Source organism: Drosophila sulfurigaster, chromosome 3 (assembly GCF_023558435.1).
Source record: "Drosophila sulfurigaster albostrigata strain 15112-1811.04 chromosome 3, ASM2355843v2, whole genome shotgun sequence".
In the NCBI taxonomy this organism is placed as follows: Eukaryota; Metazoa; Arthropoda; class Insecta; order Diptera; family Drosophilidae; genus Drosophila; species Drosophila sulfurigaster.
In genome coordinates, this window is record NC_084883.1 from 17,341,050 (window position 1) to 17,363,330 (window position 22,281).

The 22,281-nt window shown below is 36.7% G+C and overlaps 2 protein-coding genes and 1 long non-coding RNA gene across 7 annotated transcripts in view; 1 reads left to right on the top strand and 2 right to left on the bottom strand.

Annotated features, from left to right (window-relative positions):
* LOC133846420 (uncharacterized) overlaps positions 1 to 13,211 on the bottom strand; it is a 61,863-nt gene extending 48,652 nt beyond the window's left edge. Inside the window, 2 exon segments of the mRNA XM_062281400.1 lie at positions 3,591 to 3,899; positions 9,629 to 13,211. The gene's annotated coding sequence lies outside the window, so the exon portion shown is untranslated.
* Positions 13,212 to 22,281, bottom strand: part of LOC133846421 (serine/threonine-protein kinase BRSK1) — a 28,327-nt gene continuing 19,257 nt past the window's right edge. For 2 of the 5 annotated variants that reach the window (XM_062281402.1, XM_062281401.1), the window contains exons 4-16: positions 20,695 to 20,921; positions 20,456 to 20,606; positions 17,364 to 17,579; positions 16,876 to 17,075; positions 16,591 to 16,815; positions 15,975 to 16,531; positions 15,715 to 15,873; positions 15,490 to 15,656; positions 14,724 to 14,828; positions 14,582 to 14,657; positions 14,346 to 14,518; positions 14,157 to 14,287; positions 13,212 to 14,095 (exon numbers count right to left, since the gene is read on the bottom strand). In XM_062281402.1, coding sequence (XP_062137386.1) covers positions 14,011 to 14,095; positions 14,157 to 14,287; positions 14,346 to 14,518; positions 14,582 to 14,657; positions 14,724 to 14,828; positions 15,490 to 15,656; positions 15,715 to 15,873; positions 15,975 to 16,531; positions 16,591 to 16,815; positions 16,876 to 17,075; positions 17,364 to 17,579; positions 20,456 to 20,606; positions 20,695 to 20,921 — 2,472 coding nt within the window. In that variant the 3' untranslated portion in view covers positions 13,212 to 14,010. The remainder of the gene's footprint in view (positions 14,096 to 14,156; positions 14,288 to 14,345; positions 14,519 to 14,581; positions 14,658 to 14,723; positions 14,829 to 15,489; positions 15,657 to 15,714; positions 15,874 to 15,974; positions 16,532 to 16,590; positions 16,816 to 16,875; positions 17,076 to 17,363; positions 17,580 to 20,455; positions 20,607 to 20,694; positions 20,922 to 22,281) is intronic. The other 3 variants (XM_062281405.1, XM_062281404.1, XM_062281403.1) reach the window with 3 other exon arrangements.
* Positions 18,786 to 19,948, top strand: LOC133846425 (uncharacterized). Its single transcript, XR_009894871.1, has 3 exons — positions 18,786 to 19,032; positions 19,086 to 19,283; positions 19,332 to 19,948. It is a non-coding gene; the product is annotated as an uncharacterized LOC133846425 (long non-coding RNA).

Here is a 22,281-nt window from a genome sequence, read left to right on the forward strand (position 1 = left end):
TGACCAACAGCTCTAAATAACATTCTATTTATCAAGCATGTGCGCGCATCTTGCAGATACTTTTAAATCCGAATCTGTAACTGGGTCAAGCCAGCTAGCGAGTGGCGAGCGAGTGAAATGAAACTTATGAAATGTGACGACGTTATTTTGTAAGCTGCTTAAAGCGTTTCGCAAACAAACTGCCAAATGAAATCACAAAAATTGTGGGAATCTAGCTCCTAAGAAGGCAATGTCTTCGTTTAACCTTGACTCACAAAGCCCAAACGAGAATATACAAAAAAGTGTAGCATGCTTTTGGGCTGGCCACACACACATCTACACACACATAAATAATTAAAATGACCTCATAAGGTTTCGATTTTTATATCCACAGCTCTCAGAGCTCGGAGAACTGTTCTCTCTTATTTTTATTTTCTTTTATTTTTTTGTGAACCTTTTGCCGCAGTCATTAATGTAATGGTCTGCATTATTTGCGAACATCAGCGTATGAATGAGTGTCCAGCTCACTTTTATTTTCATTATCTCTCTCTCTCTCTCTCTCTCTGTTTTCTTTCTTTTTTAGCTAGCCTTCGCTTTGGAACTTCATTGTCAAATATAGAAGCAGTAAATTTCAAGGAGACACGCAAGCAAAAGTGCTGAAGTAGTTGTTAAAAATTCAATAACAAATGTGTGTTTACATATATCTGAAAACTAATATTATTTTAAATTCCCATTTCTTCATCCATAACTTTTCCTCCGAAATCTTTGCTCTGCCGCTTTTTGATTTTCTGTTTTCGTCAGCAATTTCCTTTGACTGTTTACTTTTTGCACTTTGCCATGCTTTGCATTTTATTGCTGGTCACTTGGTTTTTTTTTGTTGTGTTCTTTTTGCGTTTGTGGCTTTCGTTTCTTATTCGTATATTTTTGAGTTGCCATGCTCAGCGTATTTCTGGTTTCGTTGACTTTGGCTTTGGCTTTGCCTGCCAAATCGTCTGAGCCATCAAATTAAATGACAACTAAATTGGCGCACATTTTCCGCTATTTGGCAGGCTTTGTCTGCACTGTCTTCGCTGGTGTGCGCTTTACATAAGTAGCGCTAACAATGCGAACAGCTGACATTTGATGTGGGTGGCCACAATTCGATGGGGTAACGTGGCGTATGCGTAATCTAATAAGAATCATAAGCGAAGCGCAATGGCAATTGACTTGACACTGAGCCGCTTGGTAACTGATAGCAAAGGAATTTAATCAAGTTGAGATTGAGGTTTGCAGTATGCTGTACTACAGGTCGTATGCGTAATGTAGCTATCATACGCAGTGTGTCAGAAGTGGTTTAAAATTAGATTAAATTCTCGACAGCCAACTGTTGACTTCGCTGTCATTTTACAGCAGGTGTTGAACCACATTTCCCAGCTGAGCATAATTAGTCAACAGGCAGGAAAGTTTTGCCCAAAAAAACCGGAAACTCTCCGAGAAATGCATTAAATTGCTTGAATTTGCTGGCAGCAAACAGAAGCAAACAGGCAAGCGCTGAATTCGCAAGAAATGGCTAAATTGAGTGCATACAACCACCCGTCTTCCGCCTCCCGTTCGCGCACCAAATGCACTTTTCCTGCTGTCCAAATATAAACGGATAGCGCACACACAAAATCCTTAGACGAACAAAGCAAACACAGCGAATCGCCAACTCTGTAGTTTTGCCTTTTGCTGCTCATATGCTACGTTCAAGTTGGCTTTTGGTCTGTGCCAGCAACAGGATATTTTTTGTTAAATTCAGCTGAAATGGTTGGGCTGGTTGGGACAATTTCTAGGCGCAGCAGCAGTTATGACAACAAAAGCGTACGAGCGAACGCCATCCGACGACGCTAGTTCAGGACCCTTAGGCAAAGACTGAGACTGCACTGTGCAATCCAACTGCAGATTGCCTTGTGGACAAGTGACCCAACAGCCAACAGCCAACAGCCAACGGCCGACGGTCATTCAATTGTTTACTTGATCCCGGTTCAGTTCCATCTGTATCTCATCTCCGTCTCCCTTTCTCTCTCTCTCTCCCGTTCTCTCTAGTTCTCTCTTTCTCTCTGTCGGCAGTCATTGAGTCACACAGCATCCGTATTTGCCCGTTGGTCATTTAATTCTTTGTTCCTTCGTACACTGCTCGGTCTGTAGTCGTAGTCGCTTTTGTAAGGACTTTGTCGTTGTCGCTGCAGTTGTCCTGCGGCCATATGCTTTGAATTTAATATTGACTAACATTTTGGCTTCAGGTATGTAGGTCACAAATGCACACTGAAGCACTTGCTCAAAGGGAATTGCATATTTTTATGCTCTGTTGCTTTCGCTGTGGCTGTGAATATTACGCATACGTCGCATGTTGAACAAGATACCTGTTCTTGTTGCGAGCATGAAATAAATGAATAAATAATATCGAATAAATAACATACACATATCTGAATACCATTTTTGTCATGGAATTTAAAAGCGCAAAATTGTTTAAACATTGTGTAATACAAACACTAAACTGAACTATTTGCAAACAAATTGAAATGTAAACGAATCACTAAACTGTTTCTAAATTAAATTTGTATTTTATTCTTTTAAATACATGTTTTTTTCCTCCATTTTCATTTATTTACATTAATTTGCAGTTATTTCGTTTTATTTATTTATCGTTTGTAAATATTATTTCCTGCCCATAAATAAGTGAAACCTTTTCAATTTAAGAACTCGTTACGCATTTGCCAGGATCAAATTGACCATCAATTTGTCACCGGCAATCGACCATAAATTATGCAAATGTTTTTAAGGTGCTTAAACGCAAAATATATATATTAAATAGTGGGGCAAAAACGAATACGAAAATGAAAATATGAAAATCGACAATCATTGAGCATTATTTATGTATCAGCCATTATGCAATGAGGTCTGGCATAATATCCAATTGATATGCAAGCCGAAACTTGCAATCTCATTGCACATTTCACCTGTATAAATCCATTCATAGATACGTATGTGTGAGTGTGCGTTTCTCTCTATCTGTGTGTGTGTGTGTATGGGAGTGAGTGTGTTTCGATTCCACCGCAATAACTGAGGGGAAATTCAATTTTCATGGCAATTTGAAATGAAGAGAAATCGCTTGCAGCTGTCGTCAGTAAGCTGAATCATTGATTAGCCGCTGACAACGCTGGTAAAAGAAATTTGATGTAAATCGAAAAAAAACCAAAAAGAAAAACCTAAAAAAAGGAAAGAAAATCGCTGATTTCACTCGACCCCAAAAAGTGGGCTATACTTTTATTTTATTTTTTGTGTGGTGGCGTCAACTTCGCACATGTGCCGCAGGGCAGCACCTAAAAAGCTGGCACAGTTTTTTTCTGTCGGTGTGTGACCAGCCTTATGAATGTACAACGTGACGTATGCGCAATATTTGCAATGTTTTTTGTCGCGAAGTGGTTGAAGCAGAAGGATCAAGGCGGAGGGCCAGCTAGGCGAAAATTGCCATAATTAAAAACCAAAATGGAATAATGTGTAGAGCACGCACACACACACACACACATACACACACACAGAGCACAACACAAAGTGGAGAGCTTGGACTGATGAGAGTGCTAGGGACTTACCTAATTAGCGACAGGATTTCCAGCGGCACGAACTGTTTCGGTTGATTTTGCTTCTGCTTTGCTCTCACTTTTTGTGCATGCCAGCGCAACAGCAGCGCCACCTGGCGTCCGTCAGTTTGCTTGCTTGCTTTATGCTTCTTGTTTTTTGGTTTTTGTATGTAGTTTGTTGTTGTTGTTGTTGTTGTTCTTTGGGGTCTATTGTTGTTGGCAATCTGGCAACGCTGCGCTCGCTTTTACAATGTGTCTTCTACTTGTGCCCCAAAATTGTTGCAACTTACGTGCTGCACTTGCCTCTGGCTAACTGGGCAACTAAAGCGTGTGAGAGAGAGAGAGAGAGAGAGAGAGTGTGTGTGTTGGGTGGGTGAGTGCTGAGGAGGCTTAACCGAAAGTTGCAAGGACACGCGACGTCGGCGCCTCTGACGAATGCCCCCCACACACACACACACACACACACACACTGGCGCACACAGGACACTACACGTTGTGCGACACTTTGAAATGTTCTCGTTGTTGTTGTTGTTGTTGCTGCTGGTGCTGCTGCTATTGTCGGTGTTGATGCGTTCGAAATTGCTGCACACACGACGCACAGCAGCAACAGCAACAACTACATCAACAACAACAACAACGACGACGACGGGGCGTCAAGGCGTGGCAAGCATTTGACGTGGGCACGGGGTGTCAGCCACCCGGGGCGAGACACGGCCACATTTTTTGTATTTTATTTTATTTTGTACGTTGTTGGCGTTTTTTTTTATATTTATTCGCGCAACTTTTGACGTTTTTTATGTTTCGTCATTTGCTCTGCTTCTCGTTTTTCAGCTTTTGTTTGTTGGTGTTTTTATTTTTTTTTGTTTTTGTTCTTTCTGTTTTTGTTGTGGTGTTTTGTATTATTTTTATGTTTGTTGTTGCTGGTCTTTTACTTTACGTTTTTCTTTTATTTTCTTTTATGCTTCTTCATGCTTGTATTATTTTATGGTTTTGCTTTGAAGTTTTCACAGTTGTTTTTCGGTAGGCTCTACGACGATCATTTTGGGGCCATTCTGAGCTACTTTTTGGTTGAGCAACTTTTGCTAAATCGTTTCCCCCCCTTTCTTAGTCTTTTGCCTTTTACCACACACACACACACACACACACACACAGTTTTGGGTTGCAGACCTAAAACTTATGTAAGTGCTAAGCAATTTGGCAACTGGCGGCAGCATCAGCTGTGGCAGATGAGAGCAGGTGGCTAAGAAGCTAAGCTAAGAAGAATGTTTCCCCTGAAAACTTGCCCGGATTGTAGTTATGTAAGTGACGGAAAGTTCAAGCGACAATTAGCGTTGTTCTACGCTGTTTACGACAATACAAAGTCAAAAACTAATTAAAATAGAACGACAATAACTAAGTGTGATTATGGCAACTCTAAAGTGAACTTTTGTTAAGGAGTAAACAAAGTCATTAGAAAATTATCAATGAAACTTTGGTATACTATAATTGGGACAGAATTATGACTTAGAATTTTAAATCAATGGAAAGTCGATTCATTTTTAAAATCCTAACAGTGATTTAGAGTAAGAAAGCTTAACTAGAATTTCCAAAATAAAAGTGATTGAATACACTGTTTTAGAATATTTAGTATTAAAAATATAATGTGAGCTGATCACACTGTGAAGTGAACTTTGAAGTTCAACTTCAAAGCGATCGTCACATAAATAAATTTGAATATTATCTTTTTACCATAACGTAGAATAAAAAATCTCAACAAAACTATCAAAAGAACAAATTTAAGTGAATTATCACCTATTTTGTTTAATTTGGAATAGATTCTACTCTTTTTTTTAAAGGATGTGAACGAAAGAGAATCGCCATAGAGTGTTTTCAGTATATTTGTTTTACGTTTCTTATATAAGAGCACACACTTTATGAGTCTCTTTCAATCAATAGGAACGTAAACATTTTCAGTTTATAGCTATCGATTATACATCAGATATATGCATCCAGAAAACCTTGCAAATTTTTCCATTTCTGCCAAACAGTGTGAACTTCTAATTGCGTTTGACATTCTATAAATATACATTTCTAGCCACATCATACATCATCACAAATTGACACTTGTTCTGCTTGTTTGTCCCTTTTTCCGGGGCATCAGGCCGCGTATTCATTAATGAATGTCTATAGAAATGCAATGACATTGTCTCAATGAACTATATTTATATTTATTTATGCACTAGATTATTGGCCCGTTTGCCGTTTCTCTTGTTCGTTCTTTTGCTCGCTCGTTTCGTTGCCAATTTGCTCTAAATAAAATTAACAAAAATAACTCGGCTGCATAATTTCAATTCAATTTACATTTCTAAGTAATTAACAGCGGCGCATCATAAATAAAAATTATTTTTACGCTCTGCATTTACAGCGCAATATCACAAATTTATTGAGCTGCGGAAATTGTAAAATTGTGTTCATGAAAAGTGATAAAAATTCAGAGAAAAAAGCAGAAAAAACAGTGACTCTAAAAACTGTGGAAATTACATTTTCATCTTGTGCAGACGTGAGTACTTATAAACAAACAAATATTTAGGGGCTGCCTGGCAACAACAACTGCGACGAGAACGGCAATCAAATAGAAAACCCGTTGAGAAAAGACAACAATGTCAAACATAAAAATTTCGCACGCTTTTCGAATGTGTACGAATGTTAAAAATAAACCAAAGCAAAATGCGAAACAACAGAGCAAAGCAAAAATGAAAATGGCTAAAAAGTAGAACAAATGATCGACCAATTAATACTGTACTAAAAAGTGTATTAAAAGTAAGACACGTTAAAGTTTAAGGTACTAAAAAGTGCACTAGTAAGACAATGTAAGGTTTTACTTTATAAACATATTTAAATTTTTAAACAAATGTTAATAATACTATAAAGTTGCTTTAGAAAACATCCTGTTATTTTAGAAAAATATTCAAAAATGTACAATCTGAATATAAAATGTTCTTCAATAATATGAAAAATTGTTTACTTTTCAATGAATGATAATAGCATACAATATGCAAATCTTAACAAGTTAATAGCACATACAACCCTTTTGCTTTTGCTGCCCTAGAGCAACGGGTGTAAAAAGAAAATAGAAAACCCCGAAAAGAATGAAGGAAATTGTCTCTATTTCTCGCTGGCTGGTGGTCAAAACTAAGTGGCCACAACGGGGCGTGGCTAAACCCACTAAATTTAATTTAATGTAATACATGTTAAGTGCACATTTCTCAAAAAAACAAACGACCTATCACATCGCACTCTATATAGTATTTGTTGTATAATGTAAACATCAATTTTATTGTCTGAGTATTACTTGAACTAATTCTACGTCTGCTTGCTTGCTTGGTCACTATCCTTAACATTGAGTCTAACGAATCATTGGAATGCATCGCATTCTTGTCTCTACGCCAAAACAACATGCCCCGAAATATGCAACATATTATCTACAGCGCGTGTAGCGCCCCCATCGTCTCTCTCTCTTTGTTTCTCAGTCTCCCCCTACACCCCTTGCCCACTTCTCTCTACTGCTTCGTCTTTGTATTTACTGTATTCAACTGTAGGCTCCACCCAACTCGACACGCAATGTAAGCGACACGGCGCTGACTCATAAGGCTGTCCATCAGACAAAAGCCTTTGCCTAATGATTGACTGACTAAGCGAATGACTGACTGACGTACTAAGCGAATGACTGACTGACTGAATGACTGACTGGCGCCTGGCCGGTCTCAAAACCGAATGTGTGTGGCTTTCATGCTGCCTTTGCGTGTAGCTCGTAATTTAAGTAATATGGGTCGCCTGTGTAAGTTGAGCCTTGCGCGAGCTGCGTATCCTTGCCTTGGCGCTAAGGTTTTTCAAGTGATACCCTGTAAACTACATATTTTTTTATGAAATTGATTTTTTAATTGGGATTTCAAAAACAAAAATTTATATTTTCCTAATATACAAAGTCTTGTAACAAAAAAAAGTTGTGTTTCTTTTTTGGAACAAACTTTTATCGATCATAAGTAAGACGTTGATCTTTTACACATTAGAAGTACTATTTAATTATTTTATATTTTTGTTGAATATATTAAAAAGGAGTAATAATAATTCTCAAGTTTTATTTTCCTTTCGCAAGAATTCTGACCTATGAATTTTAAAATATTTGTTAAGAAATTCAATATTCTTGTTAACTATTTTATGGCGTAGTATTTTTTGAGGTATTAGAATTCAACCTATGAATAAAAATAAAATAAATGTCTTTGCATAATTGCAGGCAAAACTAAACTAACTTTTTTTATAGGGTATAAGCCAGTGGTGTCAAAACCGTGTTCTAGCTTTTACTTGGCCGTGTGCTGTTGCTAACGCGATTTACTTTTAAGTAAAACACGTGCGAGCACCTATTCCTATTCCTTGCCCCTGACGCCACTTGTGCCTGCTACCCTTACCCCGCTGCCCTATGCTATATAGTATAGTGTAGTGGTGCCTATCGCTGTGGTTATATCCGCCTAATTGTCATTGAGCCAGACCGAAACACATAAATTCAATTTCTTTTTGTTCGATGTGACAAGACTTCTGTTTGTTGTCGTTGTCGTTCTTGTTCTCGTTCTCGTTTTGTGTTGTTGCTGTTGTTGTTCTATTGCTCATTCGTTGTTGTTGTTATTAGTTTTGATTGCCACCTTTTGGCTTGCTTCGGTTTCGGTGTTGGTTTTGGTTTCGTCTTTTTTTTTTGCTCAGTTCGCTACATTCACATTCGCCTCAACTATTTTCGTGTCGTTTTCGCGGCTGCCGCGCGACGTCTTCGTTTGTAAGTAGTTGTTGCTGTTGTTGTTGTTTTCACTAGTTGTCGTTGGTCGTTGTCGCTGGTCTTTGCCTGGTCTCTTCTTGTCTGTCTCTCAGTGCACACAGGCTGCACCTTGACACTAATATTGAAAGAAAAGTGCAACTAAAAATAAAAATAGTGAGAGACCGCGAAAGCAAATTGATTCGCATGGGGTGTGGGAACTCCCCCACCCTCCCTCAGCCATTGCCCTTTACCGTTGCTGTTGCCGCTGCCGTTGCCGCTGCCCCACAACCCACAACCCACCTCAACAGCCACTTGGCGTTTTTATAGTCATTTGTCTCTAATAAGTATTCGATGCGCTGCTGCTTAAATGTTACTCATATTGATTGAGTATATGAATTGAGTACTCAGCGGGTTTTCCTCTCTCTCCTTCCTTTTCCCAGGCCAACTTTTACAAACTACTTAATCCTCGACTCTGACTTGATATATGACTTGATTATTATCGGCCAGTCGAGCAAACATTGTGGTAAGTGTGAGTTTTTGCTATGGTATTTTATTTACTTGTCAGAATTCTTTGGAGTTTGACGTAGCTGAGTTGCAATTCATTTTGTTGTTATTTTTGTTTTATTAGTAATTTATTTTCCATAATTTTTTAAACTCTTGCTAAGATATTTAAAAATGTTTTTAATTAAACTTTTATTATTCTTATTTTGAAATGTGTTCTTTTAATCCTTTTACATATTTTTATGTCTTTTTAGAACTTTTTTTATTCACATTCATTGAAGGTTTATTTATTTTTTAACTTCACTAATATTTCGTAATATTTATTTTTGAAAATTCGCCTCTATTATATTGTTGGCTCATTGTTGTTTCGCACGCACACCATTGTTGCAGTGGTTAGTGTTGTTGCATGTCGCTGCCGTAGTTCTTGCCACTTACTGCTCGCACCAAACGGCTCCACCATGCCACACACTAACACACGCTTTACATAACTCACTCACGGCAGCTGCATGAAGTTCCCGAATGTGGCAACAAAACCAAGCAACCCAACAAGACGCTCAATAATACAAAAAAAAAAAACGAACAAGAGAGCACGTTAAAAATTCAAAACACAAATATCATTTAATTTATGATGCATTTTCAATCATTTGCTCCTGCCGAACACTCCGCACTTTCATTATGATACGAGTATAATATAATTTCAGATATAAATTTGTATATATAGATATATATATGTGTTGAATATATATTCTTTATTTGCTTTGGCTACCGTTTTATTATGCAGTTGTTGTTGTTGCGTTCCTCTTGGCCAACTCTCATATAAATGGCATATATACGGTCTATAATATATATGCTACACATATAGAGAGAATACTATAGTCGATATTACTCCGTTTTGTAACTTATTGTTGTGAGTGTAAATTATTCGTTCGAATATTTTGATTTTATTTGATCCGTTTTCGCAGTGCTGTTGAATTGCAAACCCGACCCGAACTGAACTGAACTGAACTGAACTGTTGAAATGACCAAGTTTTCCTTTTCATGCAGCCCAGCTGGCACGCATTTTCTTTCGGTATTGACAACACACGACTCGGGGTAAGAAGACTCTGGTGCGCTGCTTGCTTTTCGGACTTGCATTGCGCGAAGCTTTTTCGTACTAAAAGCTTTAAGCAGCAGGTCCTCTCGCAAAGCTTTGCCTTTAAAGCTTGACATTTGATTACCTTAAACTGCATATGCTGTCATTCTCTCAGTGATTCTCTCTCAATCTTGCTTTTATGGGTTGCTCTCTCTCTCTCTCAAAAACAGCTGATTGCCTTACGAGTTGCCTCCCCCAATGTTTGGCTGTTACGCTACAATGACATGTGGCGGCAAATGACGTAATTTTCATGTGGTGCATCATGGACAAGGCACAGTGGAACAAGGCCTATGGAACTGGGATTCAAATATTTGCCAAATTTAGTATCAAATTCAAAGCCGAGATTTCATTACTTGAAATATTTATAATTTTATTTTTAAATTGCAATTACAATTTTTGTTCGCTTCATGTTCACGTTTGTTGTATGTTTTTGTTTTTGTTTTTTTTTTGTCAGTTTTTTGTTTGTTTTATTTTATGCTAGATTTTATAATTATTTTATATATATTTCACACATTTTGTTGCAAACAATATCAATAATTCTTTTAACCTAATAACAGATGCACTTATTTGGTTTTGTTTTTGTATTTTTTTTTTTTTGTGTTTTATGTTTTGTTTTTCGTATTTGTTTGTTGTTGTCCTTTTTTTGTGGTTCTTGCGGCCTGGCATTTCAGACACTCACATTAAACACATTTATCCCAAGCTTAAATTAAATTTACAATACAATTTCAACTTATTTAAATACGTAAACAAAGCGCACGATGCATTGAACTTAAGCTTGTTTCCTTAAACACTTGCAAAAATAAATCATTTAAAGTATTTCAGATATCTGGAAATGAAAAAATTATCATATAAAGCGTAGTACATTACACAACGTTATAGTCTAAATTTTTGTATTTTTTTTGTTTTTGTTGGTTTTTTTTTGTTTCTTTAATAAATATTAAATTTATTTATTTGTAATATAAATTTAAACATTCGCGATTGAAGTAAGCGCTTGCTCAGATTTGTATAATATATCTTTATATATACTATATATCGAAATATGTATACGTTGCATATCAAATTATCAAATTTCAGCTTCATAGCGAAACTCAAACACAAAATTCGCTCCCCATCGTGTGAGTTACAAAAAGCTGTTAAAATGAGTTAGGTAGGTTCGTGGCTGATTATGTTTTGTTTTTTAAGAAAATTATTTCGTTTTGTTAGTTAGCTCTCGACGATACCCTGTAGTAGCTAATAAATGTTTCTGATTTCATAACAGGGTATCTACTATCTCGAGTACTCTCGGCATTTCTGCCCTCTTCATCTTTGTTTATTCAAGTTAGCGCAAAAAGATTGTGTTTTTTTTTTTTTTTTGGTTTAGGCTTCAGATAAGGTAAAGGGTAGGCGTGGCAATATGCAGCATTGAGTATTAGATTGTATTTATATTTATAAAGCATTTATTATGTTTTTTTGTTGCTGTTTTCCTTGTGTTGTTGTGTTAGTATGCAGAGCAATTTTTGGTATTTTACTTAGTATAAATATTCATTTCATTCGTCATGTCAAAAATATGATCTTATTTTTTTCTTTACATTTCGTATATCTTTTCTGATACAAAATCAACAATTTTCGGTCTTCGACGACGAATTTGAGTTAAATTTAGGTTTTCGTTTTTCTTTTTGTTTTTGTAAATATATATATTTTATATATGTGTGTGTGAGTGTAAGTGATGTAAATGGGATTTAGTATATGTATGAAGTACACGTATGCATGAATTTTTGATGTATGTATGTATGTTTTGTATGCGGGAAACTTGGGCATTTTTGTTAATGAAAGTAAATGCATAATTATATGTACATAGAAGTACAGAATATAGTATGTATGTATATAAAGATTTAGTTAAATAATGATATATGATATATGCATGTATATGTATATATATATATGTATGTATATATGTGTATAAGAAATATATATATGTATGTATATGCAATGCTATTTGTTCAATTCGGTGAGCTTAATTTTGAATGTATGTCTTCCGTCTGGTTGAATGAGTTCTTGAATGATTGTTAAGTAATTTACTCGAAATTTTTTAATTATTCATTATGTTATTATTATTATATAGTTTATGTTAAAAAGTAATTCAATTTCAACATTATTGCATGTGTTCTTTGTTGTCGCATTTGAGTTATTATTTAAGTCAGTTTAAGTTTTAAACTATACAAATTTGATTTGAATTTTTTTCTTTTTTTTTTGTTATGCTGTTTTTCATGCATTTTAGTATTTGTCATATACTCGTATATATAATTTTTCCGTTAACTTTTTTAATATCTGCATATATTATTTAAGCTAATCACGATTTTAAGTGGTTTTCATCTTTTCATATTGCTGTCTTACAGTTGTTCATCTCTATTTAGTATATTCTTTTTATACATACTTATATTCAGTATATAGTTAAATATTTTTAGTATTTACTTTTGTCCTCTACTTCATATCAACTTGCCCAAATTGTTAAAGTTGCTGAGCTGCCTACGTTATAGTTTAAATCTGGATAAATGGACGGTTTTTGTTTGGATTTGCTTTATGTTAATTTCTCATAAGTCTTTTAGTTTCAAAATATCATATAATGTATGATAGAAAATATAAAAATATGCAAAATTACTAGAAAATTAGATTGAAAATGGGAAAGTGATTTTGTTGTTGGATTACCATACGAAAAACTCGGTTAATGGTTATTATTATTATCGATAACAACAACTATTAGTATTGCATATATCGAGATTTGTGCATTTGTGGACAGCTGGCTTGATCTAACGCAAGCAGGTGCTTTATAAGATGTTATAGCTTTTTTGGTTTTTTGTAAATAGAAAATTTTCAAGTCAATGTTTATTGGGTTTTTCTTTGCTCTCGTGCAGCTCAGCAACTTGAACAATTTCCACTCAAATTCAATTATTTCATTTATACAATTTCTTTGTTTAGTCTAACATTCCATATTACATATTCATTTAATTTCCTTTTGGTTATTATAATTCGTTTTAACTGTACTTTATACACTGTGCACTTCGAATCCAAGTTCTTACTGTACCAACACAACACTGTTATGATCGTCCTGCTTGCATGCTTAGAAGTCTGAAAGATGTCGCTGTTCCTTTAGTATCTGTCTCCTTTTTTTTATTAGGAAAAATAGTTTGTATTATCGTGTATTCTTTCTGGATAGCAAAATAGTTTTATTTTGTGTCTGTTTTCTAGCAACGAGTTGCATTTTAGGGATTTATGTTTTGAATTTTTAGTCAATGTTCAGTGCATTTTTATTTGTATCATTTTTTTTACACAATATACAAATTGCTGGCGTTTACTTGAGTAGCATTTAATTTGCATAGCTAATATCAAGCCTAGACTAGATTATGAAAAAACTCTAATATAACATGGTGGCTTAAGCTAGAGCATATGCAAAAACGAATTCATTTCGTAATTTTACTTTTATTTTGAAGTATTCCTTTATTTTATCATTGTTTGTCATCTTTATTTCATTTAAACGTTTTTTTTTTTTTGTATTTTTACACGGTGTTATTTAGTCGTATATTGTAAGCTTTTTAGGCGCGGCGGCAACAATGTCCATACAAAAGAACACTCTATATCAAAGAAATGATCACAAAAACAATATCGAAATATAGATTTAGATAAGTATAACAAAATATGTGAAAAGCTGCAGCAGCTAGCAAAAGTTATCCTTCAATCGGTATTCAGCTTTCGAAATTTCAAAAAGTTTTAGATTACGTTTGTTATATTACGAACTGTGTTTTGTTTTGTTTTTATTCTGTTGATAATGTTTAGTGCAAATTCCACTACTATTGCTTTTTTATCGCGTTTATTGTTTTGGGTTTTTTGGTTTTTATTTATTATTTGGTTTTTAAGTGGGGAAATACTGCTTCAGTTACTGGTTTTGAGTTCGCTTAGTTGAAATATTTGGTTGCATTTTGTATTGTTAGTAGAAAACAAATATCCTTGGGAAAAATGTAACTAAATCAGAGAAATAATTCTCATGCGATTGCACTACCGGACATCGTTGTCGCCTGTCGCTCACTCTGCAGTTCACGGTTGCGTTCATGTTCAGCTGTCTCGCTGCTATGAAAGTGATCACAAATTAATCGATAGTAAAACCCATTCGATAGTATTTGCAACTTACTTTGAACGAACTGCAATGGGACTGCCTGGAATATCAACGGGATTGGCATTATTGTTGTTCGTCGTTGATGCGCGACGTCCATTACCCGACTTGTATGAGAATATCGAATCATTTTCCAAATCGTTCTCAATCTGTAAATAAATATGGTATTAGGAATTTTTGGCAATTATATTATATTTGTATACTTACCACCTGTCGCTTATAGGACAAACGTTCGCTGGATACCGAACCACATGAGGAGCTCTCGGAGACCGCCTGGGTAACTGAGGTTACTGTTGGTGGACTGCTGGGACCCGGAAAACGTTTCGAACACACCTGCGACTGTATGTGCTCGCAAATACGGCGAAAACGGCGTATGTTGCCTGTGGTGGAGGAAGGAGTTAAATTATTGAAAGTGATTGGCAAATTGACAGGATAAAACTCACCTGATAGCAGTGTAAACGTTAGAGCGAATAGCATATCCGCAATATCACCTTGTTTGCAAATGGCGCTGATGTCAACCTGTGCACACAATATATCGTTATTTCTCATTATCTACCTTTGATAATAACTTTTATACACTCATACCTGAAATTTGACATGCCGCTGAAACATCACTGGTCCATTGCCATTGCGTTTGTATTCCACACGGAACGAGGTGGGTGAAACTACACTATGCGATAGTTCAGCCATCTATAAATTTTAAAGAGACTTGGATTAGTAAACTGAAAATGTTGCAATATTAATATAGATAATAATTTAATATTATTGAAACTGTTTCCTAGTTGCATTACCCTTGAAATAAAATATATTTTATATATATAGAATATATAATAGCGTATAAATTGTGTGTTCTTAATACGATATAATAAGAAATTTATAAAAATTATTTACAATTGTCATAAAAAGTTCAGAGTATTTTAAAAAGGATAATATGTACAAAATTTATTATCATATAAAAAAGTACCATTGTCAAAAAATGTTACGCTTAAAAAAACACTAGAAAACCCGGTTTAACATGACAACCTAATATACATAAGTTTTATTTCTTTAACAGACAACTAAAGTATATTTAATATTACTTTTTTGAATATTTATTTCAAGAATCATTAGTTATTAGTGATCAACAAAAAAAGTTAAAATATAAATTGACTATTTTTTAATTTTTTTACTGTATATGAATTTTACAATAATCTTTGTCTCATATTTTTACATTTAAAACTATTTACTTTTAAATTCGTTGAAATTCTTTGAATTCTTAATAGAAAAATAAAAGAAAACATTTTTTTTTTAAGGATTGGTTGAATATCCACAATAAGTTTACCTATTTTATATAATTCAATGTTTGACTTACGGATAAAAATGCGTGTATCAAATGCGCTTTGACTGTGGCAATGGGTTTACCCTTGACCAATATGGTAAAGGTTTCGTCTTTTTCTGTGGTTATCAAGTTGCCAAACCAGGAACGTTTGGTCAACTCTGGCGACGATTCCGGCGTTAAATGCACCTCATCGGCGGAGACTGAAATAAGGGCAACATTAAAAAGATATTCATTATAGTAGAAGAGATGGAGACTCACCTTGCATTTTTCTGCGATGGAAACGTGGACTGCCCAAAAAGCTATTCTTGATGTTCGTGAGTCGCGTCTTCCAGAGCTGCCCGCCAGGCGTGTTGCATGGTGAGCCGGGCATGCCAGGATTGCTATTATTCATCATTGGCGAGCCATTAGGATTCACAACTGTAGAGAGCACAGATAATGAGAATAAGTTGAAATTAGAGTAAGGCAACGTATTAGATATAGGAGGGAAACCACAAAGGGTCTACGGGGCATGCACACACCACTATTCGAGTCTGGATCGTGGAACATACTAATGGCAATTGTCGGACCTGAGTTGGCGCGGTGATGCACCGATGGCGACGCAGCCGATGAATTGCTGCCCGAATTGCCACCAGGACTGCCAGGCGGTGGTCCCACACAATCGCCACGATCACTGCGATCGCTACGGTCACGATCACGATCACGATCCCGATCCCGATCGCGCATGGAGCCGCCACCACTTCGATCCTGCGTCTGGCGCGATGAGTCGCGACGCTCCAAGCGTGGCTCTCTGACAACCACAACGTCGCCTTCGATGCTCTTCTGTGAACTGTGCGATGGCGTTCGACTGACCGACGGATGATGCACCGAACCCGAACGCTCACGATCCCCATAGGTGGAGTGACGAGTGCCCGCTGCCGGTGACGATGGTCGCGATATGGCGTTCGCCTGCTGCTGGGCCGAGCTCATCGGTGAGTTGCAGCGCGTCGGGCTGTGATATGAGGAGCTGCGCACCGAGGACGACACCGTTGTGGGCGAACGTCGCTGGTGGTTGCGTGTGCTGCTGTACGAGCGGAAGCTGAAGAGTAAACACAATGAAATAGCAGTCCAATTAAATGTGACTCTTTTTACACTTACTTGAAAGCCTGTCGTCGCGGCGTGAGCGGTGAACCCTCGGAGATCTGGCCATAGCTGGGCGCATTGGTGCCATTGATGCGACACTTGTCGAGACGCTTTCGCGGCGGATCCACAGCGTCCAGTTCGCTGCGTGACTTCTGTGCAATCTCCTCATCATCCTCCAGTGCTGGCCGACGTCGCTTGCGCTCCAGCAGCAGAAAGTAAATGACCTTTTCGGTGTTGTGACTGCAATGATGCTCGTTAGGTTAGCCGCAGATAATTGGAAATGCGAATGCGACCACCTACCTGGCACTCAGCAACTCCTGGATGAGCTTGTCCTTCTCCTTGAAGCAACCCAGCGAGCAAATGGCATTGAGGACATCGGGATCGACAGCGTTCGCTGTGGGTATGACATGTGTTTGCACCACCTCCATCATGGGCAGCTCCAGCTCCAATTCACCTTTGCCTCCAGCCGTGACCCATGGATGGCGATTTATTTCGGCCAACTAAAAGCAACAACAAACGCATTACACAAAGGTTAACATATCCAGCAGCGTTTTGACCCAAAAAAAAAAAACAAAATAAAAGAAAGTAAAGGTAAACAACAGCTTAGTGTGCCGTTCGCATTCTTGTTATTTTTCGGGGGTTGTTGCATGCCACAATAACAGGCAAACCAACCACCCACTCTAACAAGTACCAAACACGCACTTTGAATTGTTGTTTAGATTGTCGGTTTTGGTTTTTGGTTTGGTTTGGTTGCATTTGGCATTTTGGGTATGGATTGGATGACTCACCGTTAGACGCCTGTCCGGATTCACTTCAATCATGCCACGCAACAGACTCTGGCAATCGGGCGGCACAAAATGCGGTATGTGAAAGACGCCGCGCTTGACTTTCTCCAACAGCTGTCGCAAGTTGTCGTCGTCGAAGGGCAACGCACCCACCAGCAGTGCATACAGTATGACACCACATGACCACACATCCGCCTTCCGTCCATCGTATTTCTCACCCTTCACATGGGCGAATCAAATGGTATGGATGGGCGAAGGGAACAAACCGAGCAAAAGGAAATGGCAAAAAAGAAAAAGAACAAAACAAGCAAATCAGAAATTGAGACATTCCAAATACTCAGGGTGGCACAAGAAGACGGGGTAGATTATTAATAATACAAAGTGTTGTGTATAAGACTTACAAAAGGAAATAGTATATTAAAATTCTGTTTGTTATCTAGACAGTTTTCATGTTATTTTTTCTTGAACTTACTTTCTTATTGTTATATTCAATTATTTAAGTAATAAGTACAATATTATTATTAAAAAATGTATTTAAATACTATTTCGTATTCACATAGCTTCCTTTTTTATATTTTGCTTAATTTCATTTTGTTATGTTAAATTTTTTAGTAAGAGTTTTTTCCTAAGTTTTTTATTCTAAATTTGTTAAGTAATAAGTGTAAAAATGTCAATATTTTTCTTAATAAACACATGGATAACTTTTTAATTTAGATTTAAATTCAAATCATCTAATATTTGCATACTACAGGGTATTTTTCCGTCGATCTACTGTTATATTATTAATTTTTATTAGTTTCCTTCACTTGTGTGTGATTTAGTTTTATTGTTTTTCCTCCCATTTTCTCCATTTGCGAAATTCGATTAAGAAAATTGGCTATTGTGTGCTCGTGGCTGGGCGTTGAAACCCTTTTACCCTTTCGACTCAAGAGCATGTCCATTTCAAGACTTGTTTTGTTGCATTGTTATTAATTTCTATACGCTACAATTAAGTGCAACTATTACCCAACCACCAACAGACAGTCATTGAACCCAGCAGCAACTACAACAAAAGAACTGAAACATCAACAACTACAACGACAAGCTGCTGCAATTCCCATTTTGACGTCCATTGACGTGTCCGTCAAATGCCGAGCAGCGAGTTGCAGGCCTTCGGTTATTGACTTGGTCGCTAAGTGGCACAACGACTTCGAGTTGCACACAATAATTGCTGCAACATTCAGTGACGTGTAATGCCCATTGTAATTACGGTTGAGGCAGGTAAAAACTAAACTTTTTATTGCAAATACGAGGAATACAAATTAAAAGTATTCTAAACGAACAGTTTAAGTATTGATTATTTAATTGTAGATTACTTTTATCGAAGGTGAAGGTAAAGACTTAAGATATATTTAAAGTAGTCTTTGAATTTATTATTGGATCTACCTTAAAATATAAAATATTTCATAAAATAGCTTCCCAATAAAAATTCGTAAATTATCTTCTTGCTATGTCTTTAATACCCTTTTCATTTCTTGTGCTATAAATCAAAGTTTATTTTACCCCAAGAAAATCTCAGTGACTCGACATAAAAGATTACATTTAAATTTTTATTTTTGTGCAACTGAAACTGGCGCTTATCTAGACTCCAGCTTGAGCTCAACGCAAACTCAGCCACGATTAAGCATCGTCGGTTTGTATCCTTTAACGACCACTCAAGTGATTGATTGACTGAGGTTTCCTAAGGTTACCTGCACCCAAAACTGATGCTGTGGGGCGTTTTGTTGAAAAAGAGAACCAAATCAATTACACGTGTTGTTAGATGGCTCTTATCCTGCTGCCAGTTATCATTGGACTTGCCTGCGGCGGAGTTGGAGCTGCCACCCATCAATTATGGGGAAATCAAGACGTGGTAAAAACAACTACAGCCACGCAACGCAGCTGGTGAGACAATGCTTTGAGTTTTGAATATTTATACAACACATACAGAAGATATTCTTGAGTGAAACAGATCACGTAACGGTCCAAGGGATTTATAGCTGCAGGCAAGGATATATATTTTTAAATTCCGCTTATGAATTTATTACACGCAGCAGCTCTTACCGGCTTGCCAGACAGCAACAGCAGAAAACGTTGACTGAGGTTTGGCTGCGTGAGTGAAATGATGCATGCAACTTGCTTGGGAAAAGCCAAACACGATGCCGTCTGTCATGCCACATGCCACATAGCATCGGCAGCCTCACTCCTTTTGTCATCGGCAAGTGATATGCGCACATGACACAACGACAACGTTGCATGGAATACGCAATTTGCATATCTGGCCACATTTGCATGGAATACCGCACCCAGCAGCAGCGAGCAGGGAACAGTAGGAGCTGCTGGATTTAGCGCAGCTGAAGCTAACGAAAATGTGCTAAAAACTTTGCCTTGATTGACGGCAGCAGTCACAGCACAGCGCAGCACTGAGAATCGAAGTTCTGCACTGAAAGTTACCCAGCAAAAATACGTTGGGGAAACAAATGCGTTTATAATGATTTGAAAATTTTCTTATAGAAAATAAAGTTTCAACGAAGTCCTAAGTGCGATTTTCAACTCTGAAGCAAATACACTCACGCGATTTATTTGTTGTTGCCATAACGTAAATTTTATTTTCATATGAATTTTACAGAAAAATATGTTGCATACTTTTGTGCGCTGCTTTGTTTTTCTATTTATCCGTGTTTTCATGGGAAATTTAGCAAAGTAAATATTGTTTAATTTGTAATTCAACGGTTCGTATTTAAAACTTTTTTACGAATTCATTATATGACTTCATTACGATAACTCTGAAACCCACACAGCGTATACGCAATAATTATAATAAATGCTCTGCTGAAATTAGAAGGTAAAGTTTGCGTATGCGTAATAATTCATGTGCTCAAATTAACATTTATTCCTCAACAAAAAGTTTAGCTCTGCATATACGTAATAGTTATCCGTCATATCGTTGCTATATATAGACATACACTACACTTTAGGTAAATTGATTAATTATATTAGAAGACACTCCATTTAGTAATTGAGCTTAACGTATACGCAATGAATACTAGTTGATATTTTTTGTGTATTAAACTTACCCGAATGACCTCTGGACAGGCGTAATGTGGTGAACCGCATGATGTCTCCAACATGCTGCCCGCTGGCTGCAATGAGGCCATTCCAAAGTCCGCAATCTTGATATTATTCTTCTCGTCCAGCAGCAAGTTCTCGGGCTTCAAGTCCCGATGACTGCAGAAGGTAATACGGTTATTGAGATTTATGGCGGACATCTATCGATATCTCGAGACAGACAGATAGATAGATTTGCAATGCTTACCATATGGAGTGTGAATGACAGAAATCCAACGCTGAGATGATTTGCCTGAAGAACTTGCGCGCCTCCTTGGGCGTGAGGCGTCCCTTTTTAACCAGATAATCGAAGAGTTCACCGCCAGATACGTGCTCCAATATTAGATACAAATATTTCTTATTCTCATACACATCGCTCAGACCGAGCACGTGCGGATGATCGATTAGTTTCATGATGGCAATTTCACGTTCAACCTTGAATGACAATGACAATGCCAGACGTTGAGCACTTGTTAAATACACAACACACTCGCATACGTAAGGACACACCAAAGCACACACACACATGAGAGTCTTGGCTCCTATCTCCCATATCCAGCAAACACACTAAGTAATTATTCTTAAAATGTTTTCCAAGTGATTATCGATAATGTTGCTTATTTTGCCACCACGCGACTATTGAACATTTTTCCCCACTTTTCGTCGATAACATCTCGCTCGCATTTACAATGCATTCAGCGTGTTTATGTTTTCAAAATGTAAATGTCCTGCTCTGACCATGTCATTGCGTGTCTTAACCAGCTGCCAGCAAACCAGCTGACCTGGCTGCCTGGCTGCCAGGACACGCAATCGCCCACAAGCTATTTATAGAGGCCAGCGCGTTCACCTTGCACTCAATTTGTCCTATATATCAACATACATGTCTACAGTCTATACATAAGGCAAGTATATATGTAAACGCTATGTACATACATTGAAGTCATCGCAGCTCTTTTGTCGCCACTCTACTTTATTCTCTTTCGCTCTCTGTCTCGCTTTGTCCCTCACTCTATCTCTCGACGTCTATCTTTCTCCCATTCCCCAATTGACAGTTCTAGTTTGGTGATTTTCCTTTTGTATTTTTGGTTTACTTTGTCGACGCACGCACTAATTTGTCGCATGTCCTTTCAATGTCCTACAAAAGTGCACCAATTTCTTTTTTTCTCGGGTGGGGATAATAATTTACTTGGTTTTTATGGCTGGGCGATTTCATTTTGACAGAATCTGATAAAAATTCTTTCCATTCGACTTGCTTTAATTTTAGTGCGATTAAGCTCTAATTAATAACATTATTTCTCTCAGTTATCAGTGTTTAATGACGACTATTTGTATAACAATTTCATAATCGTTTCTGTTTATGTTCGTAATTCAAGTAATTATTCAATACAAGTCAGTATCCTTTAAATTATAATTTATGGTTGTACTTAAACTTGTCTCCTTTATGAAATTAAGCAAGGCATTTTTGTTGTCTTTTTTGATGGGATAATTATTAATAAATCAAATATTATATATTTTTGTTCTTAGCTCTTTAATAAATTAATATATTCCACTCTTGTCTGAACAAACAAAATGTATGTATTTATAAATATTCCTTATTCCTTTTCTTTATTAAAAAACATTTCTTCAAAAAGGTGTTCTTTTTTTTATAAGTATCTAAGAAATTTATCTTCGATATTGGCATTATTACAACTCTTTTGAACAACTACAATCGTCTCTTAAACATCTTTAAAATCTCTACTTAAATAAGATTCGTATTATTTTAAGATATTAAAGCAGCTTAATCTTAGTAATAAAC